This window comes from Diachasmimorpha longicaudata, chromosome 7 (assembly GCF_034640455.1).
Source record: "Diachasmimorpha longicaudata isolate KC_UGA_2023 chromosome 7, iyDiaLong2, whole genome shotgun sequence".
Lineage (NCBI taxonomy): Eukaryota > Metazoa > Arthropoda > Insecta > Hymenoptera > Braconidae > Diachasmimorpha > Diachasmimorpha longicaudata.
Window position 1 is genome coordinate 6402426 of NC_087231.1, and position 21518 is coordinate 6423943.

General features: G+C 39.3%; 1 protein-coding gene and 1 long non-coding RNA gene across 15 annotated transcripts in view; one reads left to right on the forward strand and one right to left on the reverse strand.

Annotated features, from left to right (window-relative positions):
• The window catches only part of LOC135164578 (uncharacterized), a 173282-nt gene that overhangs the window by 122351 nt on the left and 29413 nt on the right, over positions 1-21518 (reverse strand). The window lies entirely within an intron of this gene.
• LOC135164571 (collagen alpha-1(XVIII) chain-like) overlaps positions 671-21518 on the forward strand; it is a 141326-nt gene continuing 120478 nt past the window's right edge. For 6 of the 7 annotated variants that reach the window (XM_064125040.1, XM_064125042.1, XM_064125045.1 and 3 more), the window contains exons 1-2: positions 671-745; positions 17976-18052. In XM_064125040.1, coding sequence (XP_063981110.1) covers positions 708-745; positions 17976-18052 — 115 coding nt within the window. In that variant the 5' untranslated portion in view covers positions 671-707. Of the gene's footprint in view, positions 746-2188; positions 3224-17975; positions 18053-21518 lie in introns of those variants that run through there. The other variant, XM_064125043.1, reaches the window with a different exon arrangement.

Genomic DNA, 21518 nt, shown 5'->3' on the forward strand with positions numbered 1-21518 from the left:
GAAATGATTCCTACAACAAACTAATGCTTCCCCACAATGCTCATTCTTCCTCAGTCATAATATCCATCCAATTCTCTTCACTATCTCTTCTCCCCCCGATAAAACGACAACAAGAACGAAAATCCGTTCATTGTTTATCACCGCCCCTTTACGTTACCTCATTAAATTATTAATACCTATTAACATTCGGATATTCCCTTTAGAGTTTCCTTAGTTTTTCAAGAAAGTGAATTATTTATGATATCACCCCCATGTTTGCACTGATCCACGACACTCTCAACTATCCCTTCCTCTCTCTCTCTCTCTCTCTCTCTCTCTCTCTCTCTCTCTCTCTCTCTCTCTTTCTCTCCCTCTTTCTCCCTTTCCCTCCCTTTCTCTCACCGTATATGTCTAAATGCTCCATATACATGATACTGTATTTCAGTGTCTAGTTAAGCTCCCTCTGGCTTATACAAACCAGTGTGCGCCCGGCTTCTCAACTACAAACGAGCTTAAGCCGCCGAGTGAGCTAAAACCCGTAGTATATCTAAGCGAAAACGAACTTGAATATTTTACTTATAAAGTGTTTTCTCTCTCATCCTCTCCTCATTATTCCAAGTATTTCCATTCAAGCACTAAACCCACCCCTTTTTCCCTACCTCCATCCCACCCTTATTCCCACCCCCCCGACGAATAATCACACGCCTCCATTAACGAAAATAACCTAAATGCTACATTATTACTTCAACACTTTCATTAGTTCAAGGTGTGTACCATTATCATTATTATTTTTATTACCCACTCGTCGTATAACCAGACGACTGATTTAAATCTTTAGCGCAACTGGCGCCGGTCAAGTTGGCGCATTATTTGCACATCCACATCGAGAATACCGAGTACAAGATCACGATCGTTAGTGAATACATACCAGTATGTCTCCTGACCAAACTATATGTACACAATTCCAAGTTTACCCATATAACCTCGTGTGTAAACTCACCCTACGATGTAACTGATCGTCCCTCCACGCTTGACTAATGCCTATCCCCTTTCAGTACAGTAGGCAATACCTATACTCAATGTACAATGTATAACTATGTAGTTGTCCATTAAGCCAAATGTTTCGTGTCACCAGAACACTAAATCATCATTGCGATAGTTATTTATTCCAATTAAATCAATACATGTTGATCGCTAAGGAGATCTTGATTAATACCCGGTTTAATGGGTTTTTCACTTGAAATTCATTAGACGTTGAGAGATATTAACTATTCAGATATATAATCGCTGTTGAGAAATTGTATCTGTGATGTACACGTGCCCAGCCAGTCTTTCCCGTTATAGAAACGCAAAGTGCATGAGGATTCGAGTGAATGAGGAAAGAGGAAAATGTGTCTGGTGACTGGCAATAGCACATCCTCATGAACACAATCCTCGAGTGTTTAGTGATAAGTGAGATCGGTTGATGGTAGGTGATGGGTGGGAGATAATGGTTAATTGATTTTATTGTTTAGTAATTTAGAGAAGGTATTTACGAGGTACTGGAAGAAATGGAGTAGATGAGCTGGAGAGAAAGACTAGTTGGTTTAGAGTCTGGAATGGAATGAGAGGAATTTTTATTGATGATAAAATATTTAGACCGGATACTGGGGGCTTGGGCTGCCTCGCTTTTCGTAAATATTTCGGGATTTCATTGAAGTCATCCGATTATACTCGGAAGTTGGGGAGTTTAATTTATCAGTGGATATGAACTCCAGTTGCATTTATTCAGCCCCCAAAATTTCTAGTTGTTGGGGTAAATTGCGGGTGATCCACAGAGAGAAAAATTCATCAGAAATTCCCCGTGTATTTGCACAATCGTGCATGCTGTATTAAACTGAGGAGAAAACTCATACTGCAACTTGTATTTTCAGCGATTATGATAGTCATGATGATGCTCTCGTGATGATCTCTGATCTTCATGTGAAAGCGTGGGGAATGAATTGTGATTAATTTATGGTTTTGTTCTGAGGTAGTTAGTGTATGTCAGATGAACGGGGTGGGTGGGGTGGATGAAGCCGTGGAGGGGGGAAGGGGTGGAGAGGAAGGGGGGGAGAATAATAGATAGATATATAAAAAAAGGGCGTTACAAGAAAAACGAAAGAGATATACAGGCCCCTACTGTTGGCCAGAGTTGGAGGGACAACCGCGAGATGGGGACGCCCGGCCCGGTTACTCAGCGTCGGTTTTGCCGGCAGTCGTGTGCACGACGCCGTCGCCACCACGTGCGAGCCAAATTTAAATCGACCGCCCCGGTACGCGGGATCTTATCTATATACACAGATAAATATAGAGATAGATAAAAAAAAACCCGCCGGTTGTGTGACGTTTGATTTATCACTGGAGTAAAATTCATTGTATGTTGATAGTTCAACATGAAATAACAAACTTCCCGGGATATTTCTCATTGAACTTCAGTGGAATAAATATTGAGAGAGAAGAGACTACGAGTTGTGAATTAATCATATGAAATTTTCGGAGTAGTGGAGGCCCCAGGCCCTTGGGAGTGTTTGATTGAGTCTTAACGGAGGATAAAATAAAAAAAATCAGGAGGTGAAATTCAGTTGACTTGATAAGGGTTGACAGATTTAAATGGTCGAAGAATCAAGGACACGGGTCAATGGATCACGGCTCCCATAAAGGGTTTGCATAATAGAAAAGGAGCGAGTGAGTTGGGGATCGAGAGAATTGACAGATACAAAAAATCGGGGGAATAAAATTTATGAAGCGGTTTTTGTTTGATCGCGCCGAATCATACCGACCTTGAGGATCAGAGTGGACTGACCTTGTCAATAGGACGGCGCCACTGGTGGACCAACGAGGAAGCCGGAAGGAGGTGTGCTGCGGTGACGGTCTGCACCCTGCGATAACAGTGATTCACGTGTTTGGTATTTTAATTGAATTTAATGAGTGACTCGTGTCCTTTGGGCAATGGATAATTCGATGGTGAATTTGTGAGGGACTTTTGAGTGATAAGTCACTGTGATAGCTAGTCGGTACGGGCTTTACGGGACTTGAATGGGGATAGAAAACGTGAGTCAGGTAGAAAAGGTTGAAGTTGACAGACAACTCTCTTGAGGTGTGTACACTCTACGTGTCTCACTCAGTGTCCTCTCACCTATATAGTTAAAACGTACACCAGGGAGTTGTTTGCACATTCGACATCGGCCGTCTCTTGGGGGGAATGACTCAACATGCTACTTAGGTAAGACAAGTAGTAGATGTAATTCTCAATATTATTTTTCCTCGGGATTGCAGTTAATTTATTCACACGTGATTCATAACGATCTATTTTCAAGTGCGTGTGAAAATACAGAAACTAATCGTTGAAATTTGTTGTAGAATCGATTCAAGTGGAACTGGATATTTAATTACTTATGGATCTGGGAGAAGTTTATTTATGAGAAGGAGAACTCGTTGATGTTCGGATTTAATTAATGGGAAATATTTGTGATTAGTTCTGTCGCGATGTTTTTCTATCAGTTTTAATGACATGAATTCTCTGACATTTATTCCTGTTGGCGATGGAATGCTAATTATGGACTGTATTTCTACAGATTTCTACGGAGCTCTTTACATTTTCGTATTCGGTGTGAAAATTTCTATGGGCGTTTGTAATTATGGCACAAATTTATGGTTTCCTTGATTGACATGCTGCAACGGTAAATGGATTATTACGAAATGCCAATTTCCGTATTCTCGTTGGGTTTGCTCTATCGATAAGGGGTTATTTGCAGGGTAAAAAAGAGAAAAATTATCGACGATATCGAATAGTCGAGCGACGAAGGCTCACCCACTCCCTCGAATGATTAGAATGCCATTCAAAATCTAATCAAATTTTTCCCTTTGTCTTCTCTTTTTTTCATTCAGTTTTACAGCATTTTCTGCGTACCCTGACAGGTCATTCTTCGACGCGATAATTACCTCGGTAGAAAATAGAGAAAAGCTCCTGGATCTCCAATTGTTGGAGGAAACAGCCCAGGTAGGAAAAAACGAATGGGCCAACCTTGGTACAAGCACGGCCGCCGAGCTGCCGTAGCTCGGCACCCGGGCTCCAGCCAAACTCGCGCCGAACTTGGCTAGACCCTGGGATGATAACACGGGGCCAGGCCTGGGACCGAACTTTGGCCAGACTTCGGTCGCCGTACTTTGGCCGCACTCTGGGCTTACCATTCGGCCCGAAATTGGCCCAGGCCTGTTGCCGAACTTTGGCCGCACTCTGGGCTTACCATTCGGCCCGAAATTGGCCCAGACCTATTGCCGAACTTTGGCCGCATTCTGGGCTGACCATTCGGCCCGAAATTGGCCCAGATTTACGACCAGAGCTGTGGCCAGGCTCCAACCGTTGCCTGTATTGGGTTCAGAATCACCAATAAATATATGAACGGTATATCTGATAAGCAGACATGTATTTATTACCTTCAACATTATACAGAAAACAGTTTTATTATGTGACAAAACTTATATTTAAATTTATTAAATCTATTGACAAAAAAACTCAGCCAATCAAAAACTTTTTTCCTCCTATCGACATAGTACATGTTTTCATCCGATTTTGGTTGAACAGTTAAAGATATGCAGTGTTTGTATCTCCAATTTTCATGAAAGATAATCACAACTATGAGATTTTTCCGCGAACAGAATATGAAAACTCAAAAAAATGATTGCAGGTATAAATTGTAGAAAAATCTTTTGTGGATTATTTTCATCCGCTTTTAAAATAAATAATCTACGTAGATCATTTGAATCCGAAATTTAATACGACATACCATATTAAGTCTTAATAAACTCTCTCTTACAATCTAATAATATTAGCAGTCAGTCTTCAGAATTCGAAGATTGTATTAACAAAATATCCAACAAAATAACGCACCAATGTTATTTTTTAAATTAGTAGTTTAGAATTGATAAATTATCGTGCTTCAATTCAAGCATGAAAACAGTCATTATAATAGCAATATTATGGATAATTTATTCCGCTATGGATGATAAGAATTAATTCTTATATCCATAGACAATTGCTGATACGAATTATCCTGATAAGAATTATTTTTTCATCTCGGAAAGACGTCCTTTTTTTACAATAATGTCTTCTCCATCTGCAACTCCGGAACACAGAATGATATTTAGTTGCATTGATTGTGTGCTAGTTCTATATAATATTGCTTATTATATTCACTCTTTCAAACAAACTTAGAAATATAAAAAAGTCTTGGATAGGATTACATATAACTAATTAATTTCAACCCTTAAATTTGAAATCTTTGGGGAATATGGACGCAGTCCGATTGTGAAACTTCAACCTTATAAATATTATTTGACTTGAATCACCAAATACTGAAAACAGCTCTCAATGGCTGAAATTACTTTCATTAGAATTTTTCTTAAAAATTAAAAATCCACTTATTATTTTTCCCTTTAAACTTTTGGACATAATATTTAATCCCTGAACCAACAACGGATATTTATTCCCGTGATCTAACTTATGAGGAAATGACATAGAAAATACTTTATTATGCTAAGATACATCACATTTTCCAATTGTTATTTCCATCTTCTGGATTTCCGACCTCGCCAGGAGAAATATAATAAATATAATTAATACTTCAATGACAGCCGAATACTAAACAATATTCATATATTAATATATATTCTGCCCAATGAAACGCGTTGATGTGTAACCTTCACTTCTTAAAATGGCTAACAATTCATCGATTGCTTCTGCTGTTGTAGCTCTTCTGAATTTCACTGCCCATTGATTAATTTTTTGCTCCATTCCCCGCGGTTCCAATTTGTCCAGAGTTTGTGTATTCTTGTCTCCAATGCTGTCAGTGAATACTTTGTTGAAATCATTGTCAATGTCATCTGAATCACCATCACAACCTGAGCCCCCAAGAATTGGTTCATCCCTGTCTCCAACGCTGCTATTGGATTCACTGATGCAATCATTAAGATGCTTATACGAGCCACAATCACCATCACCACCCGACCAACTATCACCACAAGCACTAGCATTATCATCGAGATGTCGAACATCGACATCTCCACTAATTTGATCCACAATAGATCCACTACGGATAGTTATTTCATTGGCTGTTGGCAAACTAACCTCTTCCTCATCGGCATTATTGCGTTCACTGTAATCCGGAGTTTTTTCTTTAGCGCCTTCTACGTTTACAGATTCTTTTTTCTTCAGTTGATGAAAATGTCTGTATTTTTTAACCCGTGAATATGAACTCTGAGACATATTACAATAGTAAAAGAGTAATATTAAAATAATAAATTGCCGCACACGACACTCATGTCTACTGCCACAATCAGACTACTCAACACGCCATCTTACGGGCTGTTGTCATAGAATGTGTGGTATACGGTGATATCCACGCATATTTTCCCCTGAAATAGTATGTTCAGAAGAAATAATGGTACCTTCGGAAGAAGGAGAATCAAAGGACGAAAAATTTAGTGAAGGAACATTCCCCATGAGAATTCAATTTTTGGAATGCTGTTCCATATGGGACCCAAGCCTGGCAAACCATGCCCCTTGTCTGCCTGGCCATGTCTCGGGGCAAGCTTGGTGACCCAAGCCTGGCAAGCCATGCTCTTTACCAGTCTGGCCATACCTCGGGTCAAGCGTGGTTGCCCAAGCCCGGCAAACCGTGCTCTTTGCCAGTCTGGCCATACCACGGGCCAAGCTTAGTGACCCAAGCCTGGCAAGCCATGCTCTTTGCCGGTCTGGCCATGCCTCGGGCCAAGCTTGGTGGCCCAGATCTGGCAAGCCAGTCTCGTGCCAGACCTGGCCCGTTTCGTGGACATTGGCATTTCCTACCTGGGAGGGGGAGGTTTAAATTGGCCGGTGGAATTGACGAGTACCAGACGTCCGTTTCTCGTACGTTTTTCTCTCCATTCTCTGTACTTCCGTTATTCCTTTTTCTTTTCACAGTTTATTTCATTTTATATTGAACAATTTCTCTACACCCGGGCCAGACTTTCTCACATCGGTATTTTTCATTCGACCCTGCCACGCGACCGCTTGTTAATCCTCGTGTTCGAGTATTTACGACATCGTACAAATTTCCAAAGCCCGCAAACTCTGAATGGCACTGGCTAACACGTGCCGAACTATTCATGAACCCCGAGAGCTGTAGGTTCACTTGTTGGCTAATGCCATAAAACACAGATTTTATTACCCTGCCTTATAATTTTTCTATCAACTTTACAGAGCAAAATTTCATCAGAGAAAATGAAAATTATCGAATTACTTTCGTCAGTCAACGCGGAAAAGAAATTTTTAATCAAGTACGATAGCTTACTCATTGTCTAAAATTAAAAAATATATTCACGAATATTTAATGGCTCGAATGTATGACCGATCAGTAAATAGTCTCTATTCACTTAAAATTGGAAAAACATCCGAGAAGTTCAACATTTAAAGGAATCGCTCGGGGGAAAAATTCCCGTAGGGAAAACCCGTTGAGAAAGATGCAGTTGCCTCGCATATTTTTTAAAATAAATGTCATTTTCTTCAGAAAACACGTTGCAAATGTACTTTAGGATCTTCGGTACTTTACAGCTTCAGTTACTTCCTCGTGAGTAGTGAGTTTCGCCCCGGATTAGAGACTAGAGACTAGGTACGTAATTTTTCTTGAATATTTCACTCCGTTTATGCGTGCAAAATACCCATGAAAGTCTATCGCTCAGCTTTACAGTCCTATAGAGGGATAGGCCGTCGACAAACGCATGTAAATTGATGGCATTATGCCGTATATATGTGCAGAATCGGGGAAGCCACGAGCCAAGTTCAATTTGGATTAGGTCGGAGTGTTGACTGGAAATTACCAGTGGAGGGTAGAGTACAGAAGGGGTAGAGTGCACGAGGGGGCTGAATTCTCTTGTGTAGCGTCAGGATAAATATTGTCCTCTCTGGCGGTGAATTTTGGGAACAGTTGAACCGTATGGGACAAGTCATTAATTGAAATATTATACACTGTTATTATGCACGACAACGTTCCACCTCATAGTGGGACCGTTCACATTTCATGAATGATATGATGAGGGAAAGAGTCGGAATGGGGTGAGGGGAGAGAGTGTGGAGAAGAGAATTTCAGACAGATAAAGAGCAGTCACTCCCTCGGAATTCAAATTTAGAAGGGTATACGGTATGAAAAAAGGCTGAATCAAGAGCCGGACCATATTATTTCGGGCATTGGCTTAATTCATGGTAGGATTAACAGCGGGATTCGTAGTCACAATTTTTTTTCATTTTTTTCGTCCGATCCCTAGTTAAGGAGTTATTAATTGATGCCGTCGAAAAATAGTGTGGCCAACGCCGTATGGTAATAGCAATTGGGGACACGAACGAAAATGGACGGAGAATCATAGGAATTTCTCGAATATGGATACTCTGCCCTTTTTATCTAATCCGCTTTCTTCAAATAGGTCAGGCCCTGTTTTCCACTGTTATTGAATTGGAAACGTTATAGAAACGAGATGCTGATGAAATTCTTAGAAGAATGATCCCCCAGTGTCTACCCCATTACCAGCCAAGACCAGCACCACTATCATTGATCAGCTTCATTAATTAATTAATACCTCGTTAGGCCAGTCCCCGAGCCAAAAGTTGGTGAGGTACTTTCAACTCGGAATTTCATCCTCTTTCATTCGCCGAGGGTTTGAATGGGGGTTTGGAGATATCCTCTATCAACTTATCAATAACATTCAGTTGATTTAACCGGAGTTTCATATCTGTAGTGAAGTGGTAAAACGAGGTAAGTTACCTTATCTCCAACTCTGTTTTCGAGGACTATCTAAAAAATTACGGGAAATGGCGAAATGTGATAATAAACTTTTTTCTGAGGGGAAATCAGTTCTAAAAAAAAGTTCCCATGGAAATTTATTCATTTCTACGGAATTTTTGGATATTTGTAGAGAACCAAAACTGAAGCTAAGTAGATTGTTCAGCTCATTTTACCACATCCCCACGGTGACGGAGCTCCCCGACTTATTTTTCGTGAGAAATTTCCCATGACAAAAATAGCATCGGCAAAAATAACCGCATAACAAAATTCTCACGACGAGAATATCCAGCGCCAAAAATTTCCACGACAGAAATAACATGTGAAGCACTGGGTAATAGACTCCGCACGGTATTTTGAACACAAATTAATGACATAAAATTGTAGAAGAGTCATAATTTTTGTCAGTTGATGGGATATGTACGTTACTAGTATGATCTGGTCTTATTACAGTCAATACATCTGAAAATTATAGTCTCCTTATTTAAATGCAAGTAAAACTCAAAATTATCCAACATCTTTTTTATAAATACGAAAAATTTTGACGCCAGAAAATTCAATTTGTGAGATATATGATTTTGCGACAGACGTGATTTCTTTTGTGAGCGTCCGAAAGTCTATGCGAAGTTTGGTGTTTCGGTTTGAGTGCTCAAGTGGTGAAGAACAGAGGAGCCACGTGAAATAACCAACTCCAGTGGAAGTTGAGAGTCCTTGACCGGATGGTCTGACTTTGTCGGGGGAATTAGTGTCAGGACGATTAAACTCAACCGTAACAGAGACGGTTTGGATTAAGTCAATGGGAGGGGAGAGGGAGAATTCTGAATGAACACGAGGTACACGTAGCAGTATATCTTGGGAAGAGAGAGGTGTAATCAGAGGTAGAGATTTCGCACGATTTCAATTAATTTAAGCGGGTATAGAACAAGAGAGGAGAGAGAAAGTCCAGTGATTTATGGAATTTATCATGGATTTTTGAAAGTTGGCTTTTATAAATGGACATTGGTATTATAAATATCCTCATTTGCGATGAAATGGAGAAAAATACTGGATTAATAATTAATTCATAATTCAAATTCATTAATTAAGTGATTTTAATTACTTAATTTTAGGGGAAGTTGACCCTTTTTATATCGTAATGTAATAATTCATAAGTATTTCACTCTCCAGAATAGAAAACTAATTCACTAACAAAGTAGTAAAACGAGATAAGTTGACTTATCTCTGAGTCGAGTTTTTGGGCGATATCTTCGCATCTAAGAGAGATAGTGGAGTTTTTGGCATAACCGTTGTTATAGCTTTCACTTATCTTCACAAAAAGGCTCTTATGAAAATTTCCCTATCTCCCTTAGATTTTGGATATTGATCAAAAACTGTCATGAAGTAGAAGTGACTTGCCTCGTTCTACCACTCAGATTCTTAAATTTTAGTTGTATGGCAATATTTATCATTTTAAAAGAATAAAAATTAGATTTAGCTGAACTTTAATCATGCAAGGTAATATATTCCTCCACACCCAACACCCCAAGACTGGCGAAAAGGGAATGGAAACGCAGACATAAAATGGAAAATCTTCCTCGTTCAAGAGAAATAATGGAGATGAATTTTTTTCATTACTTTCTCAGTAATTCTGGAGGAAAATTGTGAGAACAGCATGTGTTAAACCATGACATCAACGGAATCGGAATCGTGCCTCGCATATATTGGAGAATGACAGAAGTCGTACGAGTAGTTTGATCATTAAATTATTCAACGAGTCAGCGACAAAATAAAAAATCAACACAGTTGTCTCCCAGTTTTTTTTTGACTATTTGGAATTTGACTTTTACGATAAAATTGTATCATGAAAATGTTTAAAACTTGAAAAATGTTCTTTACAAACATGAGTAATACACATGTATAATATTTCCTCAAATTCGGATAAATATTTTTTAATCAAATTTGAGCACGTTTTGACCCATCGTCAGGTCCGCAACATTGATCTCAACCTGAGGTGAATTTCCATTGGGACCAGCGGGGTTTTCTGTCTCATATATCTACCACAAGAGTTCACCCCGGCCTAGTGTCAGAACCCCCTCAAATTTAAACACTCTAAATCGTTGCATATCTCCTCCATTCACGAGCCTCGCCGGTCTCATACACATACACATCACAAATGGCTCTCACAGGTGCATCAATTTCCTACCACAGGGCATTCTCTCATTAACTTTACGATGTGTTTTACCCTACCCTCATTTCTCCCCGAATATTATCATCCCCAATTCCCAACAAGAATAAAAAAAAATAAATATATCTCTCCCCAAAATTGTATTTCACATTTTAATCAGTCAATGAACTTTACATTTCTCCATCCGGAATGATGAAGATGGGGGTGGATAGGTAGGACATAGAGTAATATCGCGGATGACCGAGTGGATTTATGGAATATCTGGGAAAGCCTGGTGGACTGGGCCACCAATTACAGACACGTATACTCGGTTCAGCGACCGTTAATATTATTTAGTCCTATGGCTTGTCTTCTCGTTTCACATGTACCTCAAACCCTTCGTCGGATTATCAATGGCATTGCAACGATGTGGAGGTACACATGAGTGGATTCGACGAATGTCAACTCTATCCCTAGTTACATGTATTACCTTCTCAATGGATACGGTACGAAACAACATTCACATACATATTGTTCGTGTTATTGCGCCTGCGTAGACCAATAAAATGGAATTATCGTTATACACGCTCTACCCGCACTCTCCACTTCCTAGTTATACCCCCTTCCACCTCAGTTACTCTCATCCCCCATCCCCACCCCTGTCGATGTCGTAATTACGATTCCCTGGTAGTTTACCCAGAAATTTATGATTCTCGGAGGATTTACCGAATCGCAAAACGCGGGTATATACATTATAACGTTGTCTGTACAGTATGTGCAGTGGGTTTCTCGACACTCTTAATAATTCCCGTAACGAGCTATCAATTTAATGAAGTAAATCATGATTATTATTAATTTGGTAAAAATAATGAATGGATTATGGACAAAGGTAATTAGACCCTTGTGAGACCGGTGGAACTGGTGGGATGAAATAATGTGGAGAAGGGGTTTTTATTGCGGTATTTTTCATTTGAATTTTGGAGGAAAATTTGAGAGGTCTTGGGGGATGAGGAGATGAGCGAGAAATATTGAAAAAATAATAGTAATTAATTAATAATGGTAAATATCGAGAAAGAATTTTAAAATTGCTAATATGTAACAATTTTATTGCAATTATTAGGTTTAGGTTAATTATTCTAGACAAATAAATGGTAGCACAGAAAGTCCGGGAAATTTCCGCTTTAATTTATGGGTTAAAGCAGATCTTGCAATTTCATTGACTTCTTTCCGTTAACTCAAATTCAACTCTATTTTCCACAAACTTTAACTACGTGAAATAAATTCTTTAAAATTCAATTATTCAATTTAATTCTGAATATTCCTTGTCCTCGTGAAACTGAGAGACTAGTTCCAAATCTCAAGCTCTGTGCCCACTAGTAAAAGTCCAATAAAACGGTTGTAAAACTGTCATATGAAGACTGTCATATTTCCATCTCTCAGGGACATGTCGTATCGGACTTGTTCGCATCCCTCAGTCTATTCACTACTTCGAAAAACTACAATTCGATTAAGCTCCTCGTAAAATTTTGAAGTTTCCTAGTTCCATGATTTTTCTAATGATTTCGTGCCTCATCGCTTTTTGACGAAATTTAAATAAATTTCATAATTAAAAATTATCTAATCGATACCGCTGCCTGCACGACGTCATAAAAGACATTCGGCTATCATAAAAAAATGAAAAAAAATAACTCTCCAAGTTTTTAGTCCCGGATGTAAAAAATTTCAAACATATTGAGTGAGTAATGGATGCCTTCTTTGTAGTTACAAGAAAATGAGAAGTCTGTATGTTTTCCCAGAAACCAGCACCACGAATGGTGCCTTCCAGATGCTCATTAATGATTCTTTTGTGAAGTGTTAAATTGCTATGGTCTCACTTCACCGACAATGAGCCCCTCGGCGATCCCCTTGTATACCCCAACAACAATGTAACATGACTTGTTCACATCTCTGAAATACTCTTTTCTCCATTAATCAAAATTTTACACCATGAAATTCACAAGATATCAAGTAAATAACCAGCGAGCAGAGAGTCCTTGTTGAGTTTGTAATAATTAAAAATAAATTTCTGTTTGTGAAATGAAAAAAAAATTAATGAGAAGTCCAGGAAAAATGAAAACTCTTTCATCTCAATTAATGCTCTCTCATTTTCTACATCCAAGAAAATGAAAAATTATTTCTTTCTCGACCCTTTAAAATACCGTTTAAATAAACTACTTCCTGGTGTCATGCGCTAACTAATCCCCCGGTGCAAAAGCCACCAAATTATTACCCCCTCCTCCTGCCCCCTCACATTCTCAAGTTTCACCGCTATTAAATACGGATTTCCTTGGTACCAAGTCGAGGTAACAAACACCTTCTGAGCCTATGACATGAAAAAATTCGGCTTCAACGATCATTTAATCTCCTCCTCAGTTCCTCACCTCATTATCATCGGGTCATTGGATCTCCCCAAGGGTAATTGATACGTCTGGACTTTGTTCATTGCTGTACCGATAAAAAAAAAATTGTCTTCAAGTCACGGTTTATTGAAACAATTCTCCACACGTGTTACGGCTATTTTATAAGGCACTCCTTAATTCTCACCCCCTCCATGACCGGGTACGACGGACGTTAATGAATGTGCTACGAATTCAGAATTAAAAATATCTACAAACCAGTCTGATCGTCTCATCTCTTTTTCCAGCTGTGATGTCACCAGCTCGTTTGATTATTTTTTTTCCCTTTCTTTACCGTGGTATTTATGTTATATCATAATGAGTTATGAGAGGGGGTGGGGGTGGTGAAGGGGGAGGGTCAAGGACCGGATGCAGTATATCTCGTGAAAGACCGAGAGTGGGACACGCCCGCTTGCCATTTCAAAGCCATATGTATTAACACATATCCATTGAATGTGTCGCTTCAGCTCTCAAATTCCCGCTTCATTATTGTCACTTTTATCTTAAGTCTTTAACATGCCATCTGTTTTTTATTTTTGTGCTTAAGGGGATAACCCGGCGCAATTAAAGAGATTTTAAGGAACGTCCCAGATGAGAAGTGGTTATACTGATGATGGAAACGAGGTAGATTTAGGGTTGGGGACCCAGCGAGGAAGCAATCTTGATTCCATCGTTGAATCTTCTCGCACCCAATTCCACTTAAAATTGTGGTCCAAGGCCATTTTTGAATGAAAAACCACGCAAAATCGTCATTTTGCCTCTAGCCCTGTCATTTCCCAACTTTTTAGGATACCCTTACGCTCGGCAAAGTTTTCCAATGTCCATCTGACGTGAGAAAAAAACTTTCTAATGTCATCGGGCTATCCCCTTAAATATTTTACGAGATCATCGCGCATTGTGCTGCATTCGTCCCTTCGTATTCCCAATTCGTTGTTTTCCCTTTTATTATTTTCCTCTTTCATGAAATGGATGACTTTGAATCTCGGATGTAGAGAGTATCTCGTAAAAAGCGAGACTCCTCAATGATGTAATTTTCAAGAAAAGTTTCTTCACAGAGGATAAGAAATGGACGCAGAAAGAAATGCGAAGTGGCGACTATTGTGTTACAGCGGAGCAATTTTCCTTGAGCCCTTCGTTGTGAAGTACTTTACGTCTCTGCCAATGTCAATATTCTTTTACATCCTGTTTGTTCGTTGATTTTTTATTGTTGCTCTCTGTGAATTTTCGTGCTCTTTTTCATCATTTGCTTTGGCTCGTTTGTTTGTTTTTTTTTTATTATATTTTTCTACTTTCACGTAAATCTCTGGAGACTGTATCCACCTATGCATCACGATGGATACTCACGGGAGACTGCACACAGTAGACGTGAAATTTATTCATCTGTCGATCGGACGCGTATACATAATGCATTTTAAACTCGACTAAATCTCCAGTAGTATAACGCAGTGCATCAAGGGGACCACTGAATGTTTGAATCGTAGCGGTGAGTCCGTACTGGTATTTCCCCCGGATTCACGAAAATTACTTTGCACCTCTGATAGTTACGACAAGATGAATTCAATTGAATGCGTTTGCATTTCCACCTGAATTCAAACGGTGCGGTATCTTTAGAAAGTGGTGAGCATGACTCAAATTTTCAAAATTTTGATGGGAAATACATTCGAAGAGAGAAGTTAATTTAAGTGGAAACGGTCTCGTTAGAGGAATGTTAATATTTAGTTTTCAAGATTGAAATAGATTGTGGAGACTGACGAATAAATTATTAAAAGAGAGAAGTACGAATGTAAATGCTATTATTTACTCATATGTACGAATTGAATATCCCAAGTAAATATAATGCATTATATTTACTTGGGGTGCAATTGACCGTTTGCATTTAGTTTTATTCATTTTTCGCTCCCGAACTGAATCTTTGTAATTTCGAATTTTCGAATTTTTACAATTTTGCTTTGAACTTCTGTGGAATGGTTTAGTAAATCGAACATTGAACAAAACAATCGATTCTCGAAATTTGAAATTCAGAAAGTTCGACCGTACATGACGTGAATGAGCATCGATTATTCCGTGGAATCGATGAAAAAAATCGATTATCAAATCGTGGAAAACTTTGGTAATATAATTACGATTTGTTCGATTGAATATACGAATTCTATATATATTATTATATAAATGACGGATAGCTTTTATGTCAGACATGACCTCTATCTCGAAAAAGATGAAAAGATTTCAATGTGGGGGGGGGGGGTCTACGGACGATTATTTATTTATGTTGATTTAAAATATTCCCTCTTATGATCGAACCGACACGACTGCACTCGGATATCGGCGGGTCTTTTTGCATCATTGCAGAGTTGTTTCGCAAGGGACTGAAAAATTATCAAATGTGTGATTCATGTGAACACTCGACTGCCCCACGACAGCGGTGCATACACGACGCCCACGATTGTCTCTATTGTAATACAGTCGTACATTACGTTCTTCTCTCGCACTTTTTCATCTCGTTTCCCCACAGACAAGCGAACTATTTAATTGGATATTTACTCGAGTGAAATGTATTTCGCGAGGCCGAGTGTACCATCGGCAAAGTAAATTTCTGAGGGATATTTTTATCTCTCATCGTTCATTACGTGAGCTCATTAACGCCTTTTACGCTCGCCCGTGCGTTATTCACTTTTTACGCACCTCGTAATGCAAAATTCTCAACCAAAGAAGTGCAGTACAAAATTTCTGGCTCGTGATGGTTAAAAAACTCGTCTGCAACTCGTTTTCAAACTTTCACGATCGTCGGAAAATCGTTACCGCACGTGTTGCGTAATATAAACATTTCCGCAGTCTCCGTCTCAGGGGAATTTTAACTCGAGTGGGAAGATATACTGCATTGCCTTGAAAATATGAGTAGAGTAGTTTTTCTTTCTCATTTTTCGTTGATTGTGGTCAGATATATGACTGATATTTAAATAAGTCGCATAACTCATCGCTGACGGTCGTATGCAAGTTGGTTGTCTCATGTGAAATATGTGACGGTTTTATCAACTGAATGTCACATTCCACACAATTAGCGATATTTCATGTGATATCAGATAAAAATGTAAAGAATCCCCAATGATTTGTCGTTTTCATAATTCGTCCTGAGCGATTGCGAAATTTTATGGAACATAATGCAGAAATCATTCGGGAACTATCTAAAAATGGTTGAACGTTCTACAACTTTTGCCTTTGGAGACGCAAAATTGAGAATTTTCTGCACAAGCTTGTCTTCAAGAGAGAATCAATCCATCATTCAATTTAATTGTTCAATTGTTCTTTCTGTACATAAAAAACATCAACAAAATTCATATTCACCAAAGGCCATCTATATAACGGAAAAATGAAGCAAAAATAAAGTGCAGCTGTCTAAACATATAAATTTTGTACTAAATAACAAATAAAAAATGAAGTCACGTTGCTATCTTTCTTTCGGATTTCATATCAAAACGTGACATTATTTCCCATCCATGTTGAGCTTCTCAATTACAGCTGCATTATTCCATTACAAGTCAGAAAAGCTCGCGAAACATGAAAGTGATAGCATCGGGGTTCCATGAAATTATATTGTCCTTCACTGCCCTCCCACCACGCCATTTTTTCAAGAAAATATGTAATACAATCCAAAAACTCCCCACATCTTCCCTCGCCATCATTATTATTTTTCCAATTACCCACGAGTCTCGGCGATTGGACCAATGGACAATAGACACCCCCTCATGCTTCCAGCCAGTTACACAATATCGCGATCACGTGCCCTCTAATAAAACTCATTCGACGGAGACAAAACCAATGTCTTCCTCCCTTATTTCCACACACCTGAGGAGATAAAGCCTCACCGGAAGTAGGATAAAACGATCCCGTATAAATTCAAGAAGAGACGCAACTTCGATAACCTGAGGGAACGCTTACCCCTTTCATCCCTCCGAGCCATCGTCCTATCCTTTCTCTATCGCTTGGCCTCATCACCCCCTTTCCATTTCTCCCATAATCGAACCTACGTTTCCCTCCGAGAATCAACGACGCGCCTCGTGTTTTAATGCAACTTTTCAGATGAAGAGGAAAATAATCCGGGAAATTCTCTCACAGTTGACCTCTTTCAAGTATCTTCATCCCTACATTTCCCAATTCCCGGTGATTCGCGTGTCTCAGTAGATTTCTTCGATTAACGACAAGAATCTCAGATTTTCCGGGAGCATAGAAAATACTTGTAATCACCCTTACCGCACGTACAAAGTCTATAGGGCATTCAAGCGAGCCGTTATCTTCTGGTGCGTTTGTTTTAATTGCCACTAGCACTCCACAGGAGGTTATGGAGAAGTGAAGGGGATTCCACCCACCCCTAGCATTCACCTTTCCCCCTCCCGTAACAATCTTCCGAGATTCTCCAACGTTAATTAGTTTTGCCCCAAAATGCTATATTTTCCCTTCCTCTCCTCCTTCCACGGGCCCGTGTCTCACCCCTTCCTGCGTTACCCTCTACTGGCTCCCTTGATTACTCTTAGTTATATCGGCAGTGAATATCTACAGCGTAATAATGCTAATAATGAAAACACTTAGTTTCAGAGTGGTACTGCTGATCTCAGCTGTCCTGTCCTCGTGGCGAGCACGGGCCGATTATCTCAGTGAAAAAAATGGTGAGTTTAGAATTTAATTTTATTTAATGGATAGGTAAATAAATGGGAATTTAGGGGTGCTCCTTTAGCAATATGAACTGTGGTACTTTCGAACTGTTTATAATATATTTCAGATTTTTATGGAGCGTTCGTGAAAATTCGGATATTTAGGAATTCACGTGCGTGACGCGACACATAAATTGTTGGTTCATAATATTTCACAACATGATTTATCTGGGATCATTGCACACCGGCCATTTCCATAAAACGTGATCGGATTTTTTCTCTCACAACATATTCCAATGCATACACCACAACGTTCAAGTGATTTTTCACAATTTTTCCTTTAAATCTTTAATTCAATTTTCATCGAGATATATGATCATCTTCTCCCGCTTAAGTGATTACTAGTGAAGGGTAAATGGCAGTGAACGACGTATGAACAATAAAGCCAAAGTTTTTCGTAGTTTTCGTTGAGTAAGCGGATGGAGAATTCCCCTCGGTGAAGGAAATTTACACAGTCGGAAAGTATAATTTACAGCATAGCAAGGTGAGCCAGTAGTAAACTGCCTCGAGAGAATTCTCCCTTCAATCTTCGATCGACATTTACTTCGTTCAACACACGTGGGAATTGTTTTAATACTTCGTGACACATCTTAGCCAGCCCGAGGCTCTCCCAAATGTCCCCATCGCTTGGCCATTCACCCAGTGACATTTTCCACTTGATAAATCATGGGACAATTTCGGGGACGTGTTATATATATTTGTTTTCAACATTTCAAGCAATAGAAAGCTATTTCTGTCGTTCATGCCAATAATGCTTGCATGTCCGGCTGAATTGGACGCGATGTGGAAAAGCATTGGCTCCATAGGGTCCATTTATGAATAGTAAACATCGCGTTTTGAGTTTTCCCGTTGATTCGTTCAGAAAAACATTGGGATCAAGTGTGGAGCTATGAAAAAATGAATGTCATTGGTGGAAGAGCGTTTCCAACATTCGGAAAATATTGAAGTGGGTTATCCAATCATTTTCAGCGTTATTGCGTTATTGGAGGGGAAGATTGAGGTCCATGAAGGGTTGGAGGGGGTTGATCACTCCCCCTCCCATCGAGTGTTTTGAAATGTGTTAATAGCTCTTCAAAATGGTGGGCGATAAATCCAATTTCATTGAAATCCCGTTGAGTTATTGTAAGCTATCTCCATTTTTTATGGTATGTCCGATTTAAAAAAACGATAGTTCAAGCCAGTTATTGAGATCTTCGACTGCACCGGTGGAGATATACCATATATCAGTTTCAAGATCTCACCAAGATCTTTAAATTGATACCCTATATTATTCATTCCATTGATTAAGACAAATGATATAATCGACAATGCGTGCATTTTAGTACATCACACACTGACAATTTCATTTTTTTTCTTTTAAAGACAAAAATTCCAGAGTTTTAAATTGAATTTCAGCGAATAGTTAATATCGGATGGAAACAAATTGAATTATGCTTAATTGGACCTCTGAATCATTCACTTATCACCAATTCTCAGTTCATTACGAGAAATTTCAATAAGAAAATGAATTTTCGTCGTTTATTGAGAAATTCATGTCCCACATGTTGGTCTTAAGATCTTCAGCTGACCTTTGTTTCACCAACTTTTACACAAATCACAAATTTTGAATCTATTACGTTGCAATGTATCGCTAACGTACTCGAAGGGCGCACTCCCCCAGTACAGCTGATGAGGAAGGAAGAACAATTGTGGTTGTGCTTCGTTTTCATGAGTGAAGCCTTCAACATTGTAACTTTCTCAAATGACATTCTTTGTCGACGTCAATTGGCGGCCAGGGGATACTAATCAAGACTAGTTTCACGACATCAAAGGGACTATTTACGATTTAATTGACATTCCGGATATTTGGCTACTCCGTAACTTGAACAGTTATTGACAACTCTATCGAAATACCTCTCATCGGTGGGAACGGCTCTCGTTGGTAAAGAGGGATGAGTGAAGGGGGTAGGAGGGTCTGTTACTGTTCTCTTATCATCAGAAATAGCGCGGGCAAGTGCCTCAGGCGGAGACGAATGGCTCCCGAAGGATGCCAGAGATAACGCCATGATCCCAAGCACCACTGTGTGCACTATTCTCCACCTCCTCAGCATTTCTCTCCCCCTCACTTTTCGATCTCTTCTGTGCCAGTGGTAAACCACCTAAAACTTCCCTTCATATCATTCGCTAACTTATTTTCCCACAATAATCCTGTTAAAAATCTTCCACATCGAAAAGGGAAAGGAACCTATGGAGTAATTTTTTTTCCATTCCGTCTTTTTCATTTTTATTCAGTTCAACTCGTGAGGGTGAGGACATCCTGGCTTTCAAGGGTATGTAAAACAATATTTGGATGAGGGCTTTATTGAACGTTTAGGTTGTTATATTTGTGTAGTTGATGTTTTAAATTCGGTGAAGGGTGTGCACGTTCTTCAGATCGACCTGTGAGTCCCAGATGGATATAAAACCACTTCTACGATTCACCCCTCCCCCAGCCCACCCCCAGGCTCTTCGGCCATTTCTTCTGCCTCTTTGCGGATTTCTCCTTATTCATATCTGTCTTTCTTTCACTGCCCTCCCCTTTCACCCCCTCGTTTTTCGCCCAACCACCGCCCCGGAATGGAACAACTATCATCTCCGCTTCTTATTCATGGTTGAGACTACTTTGGAGTTTTCTTTTATACTATTTTTATCTTTACTCCTTCTCATATATATTTTTTTTTCACATTTGTCCCACTGTCTGGGACTCGTCACCCCTCCGGTTATTCCGGCGTTTTTCTGACACGTTTTTTTCTTATTTCTCGTCTCTGATTTTTTTCCTTCACTTTGTATCAGCGAACACTACCCTAACTCCATGATCCTGGAAATGGGGTGAATTCTAGGCGCTCGAGGGACGAATATTAAAGTACGAGTCGATGCGATGTCCTTCGGTTGCTCGAAGATTACAAAGAAAAAAAAGTGTCAGATGTGTAGATCTTGGGGATGATATGTATAATTTTTTTTTCTCCCTCTCCCCTCCTCCCGCCCCCTTTATTCTTCATGTTAGAGTCTAGCCGATGGCAAATATTGACTCAGAACGAAAAAAGAGAAATTCCGGGAAGAGGCAAAAAGAAATGGGAGATGATGTTTTTTTCTCTTCTTCTATTATCTATTTTTCCAGACTGATGGAAATTCGGAATATTAATCGAACACAGTTGGGTAAACCCGAAGATTCAGTTCATCGTAACCATTTCTCTCTGGGTTTCAAATTTTACCCCGGGAATCGATGGAATAACAGATGAAAAAAAACTCGGCTAATGCAATGTAAATATTTACACGAATGTGAATGATGGAAAACTCGTGGGATTATTTATTACGTTTCTCAAATATTAATTGGCCGTTGGCGTGGCCCACCTGCTTTCCATTCCATCCGTATTTATCATGTCTTAATGAAATTCAAGTTTAG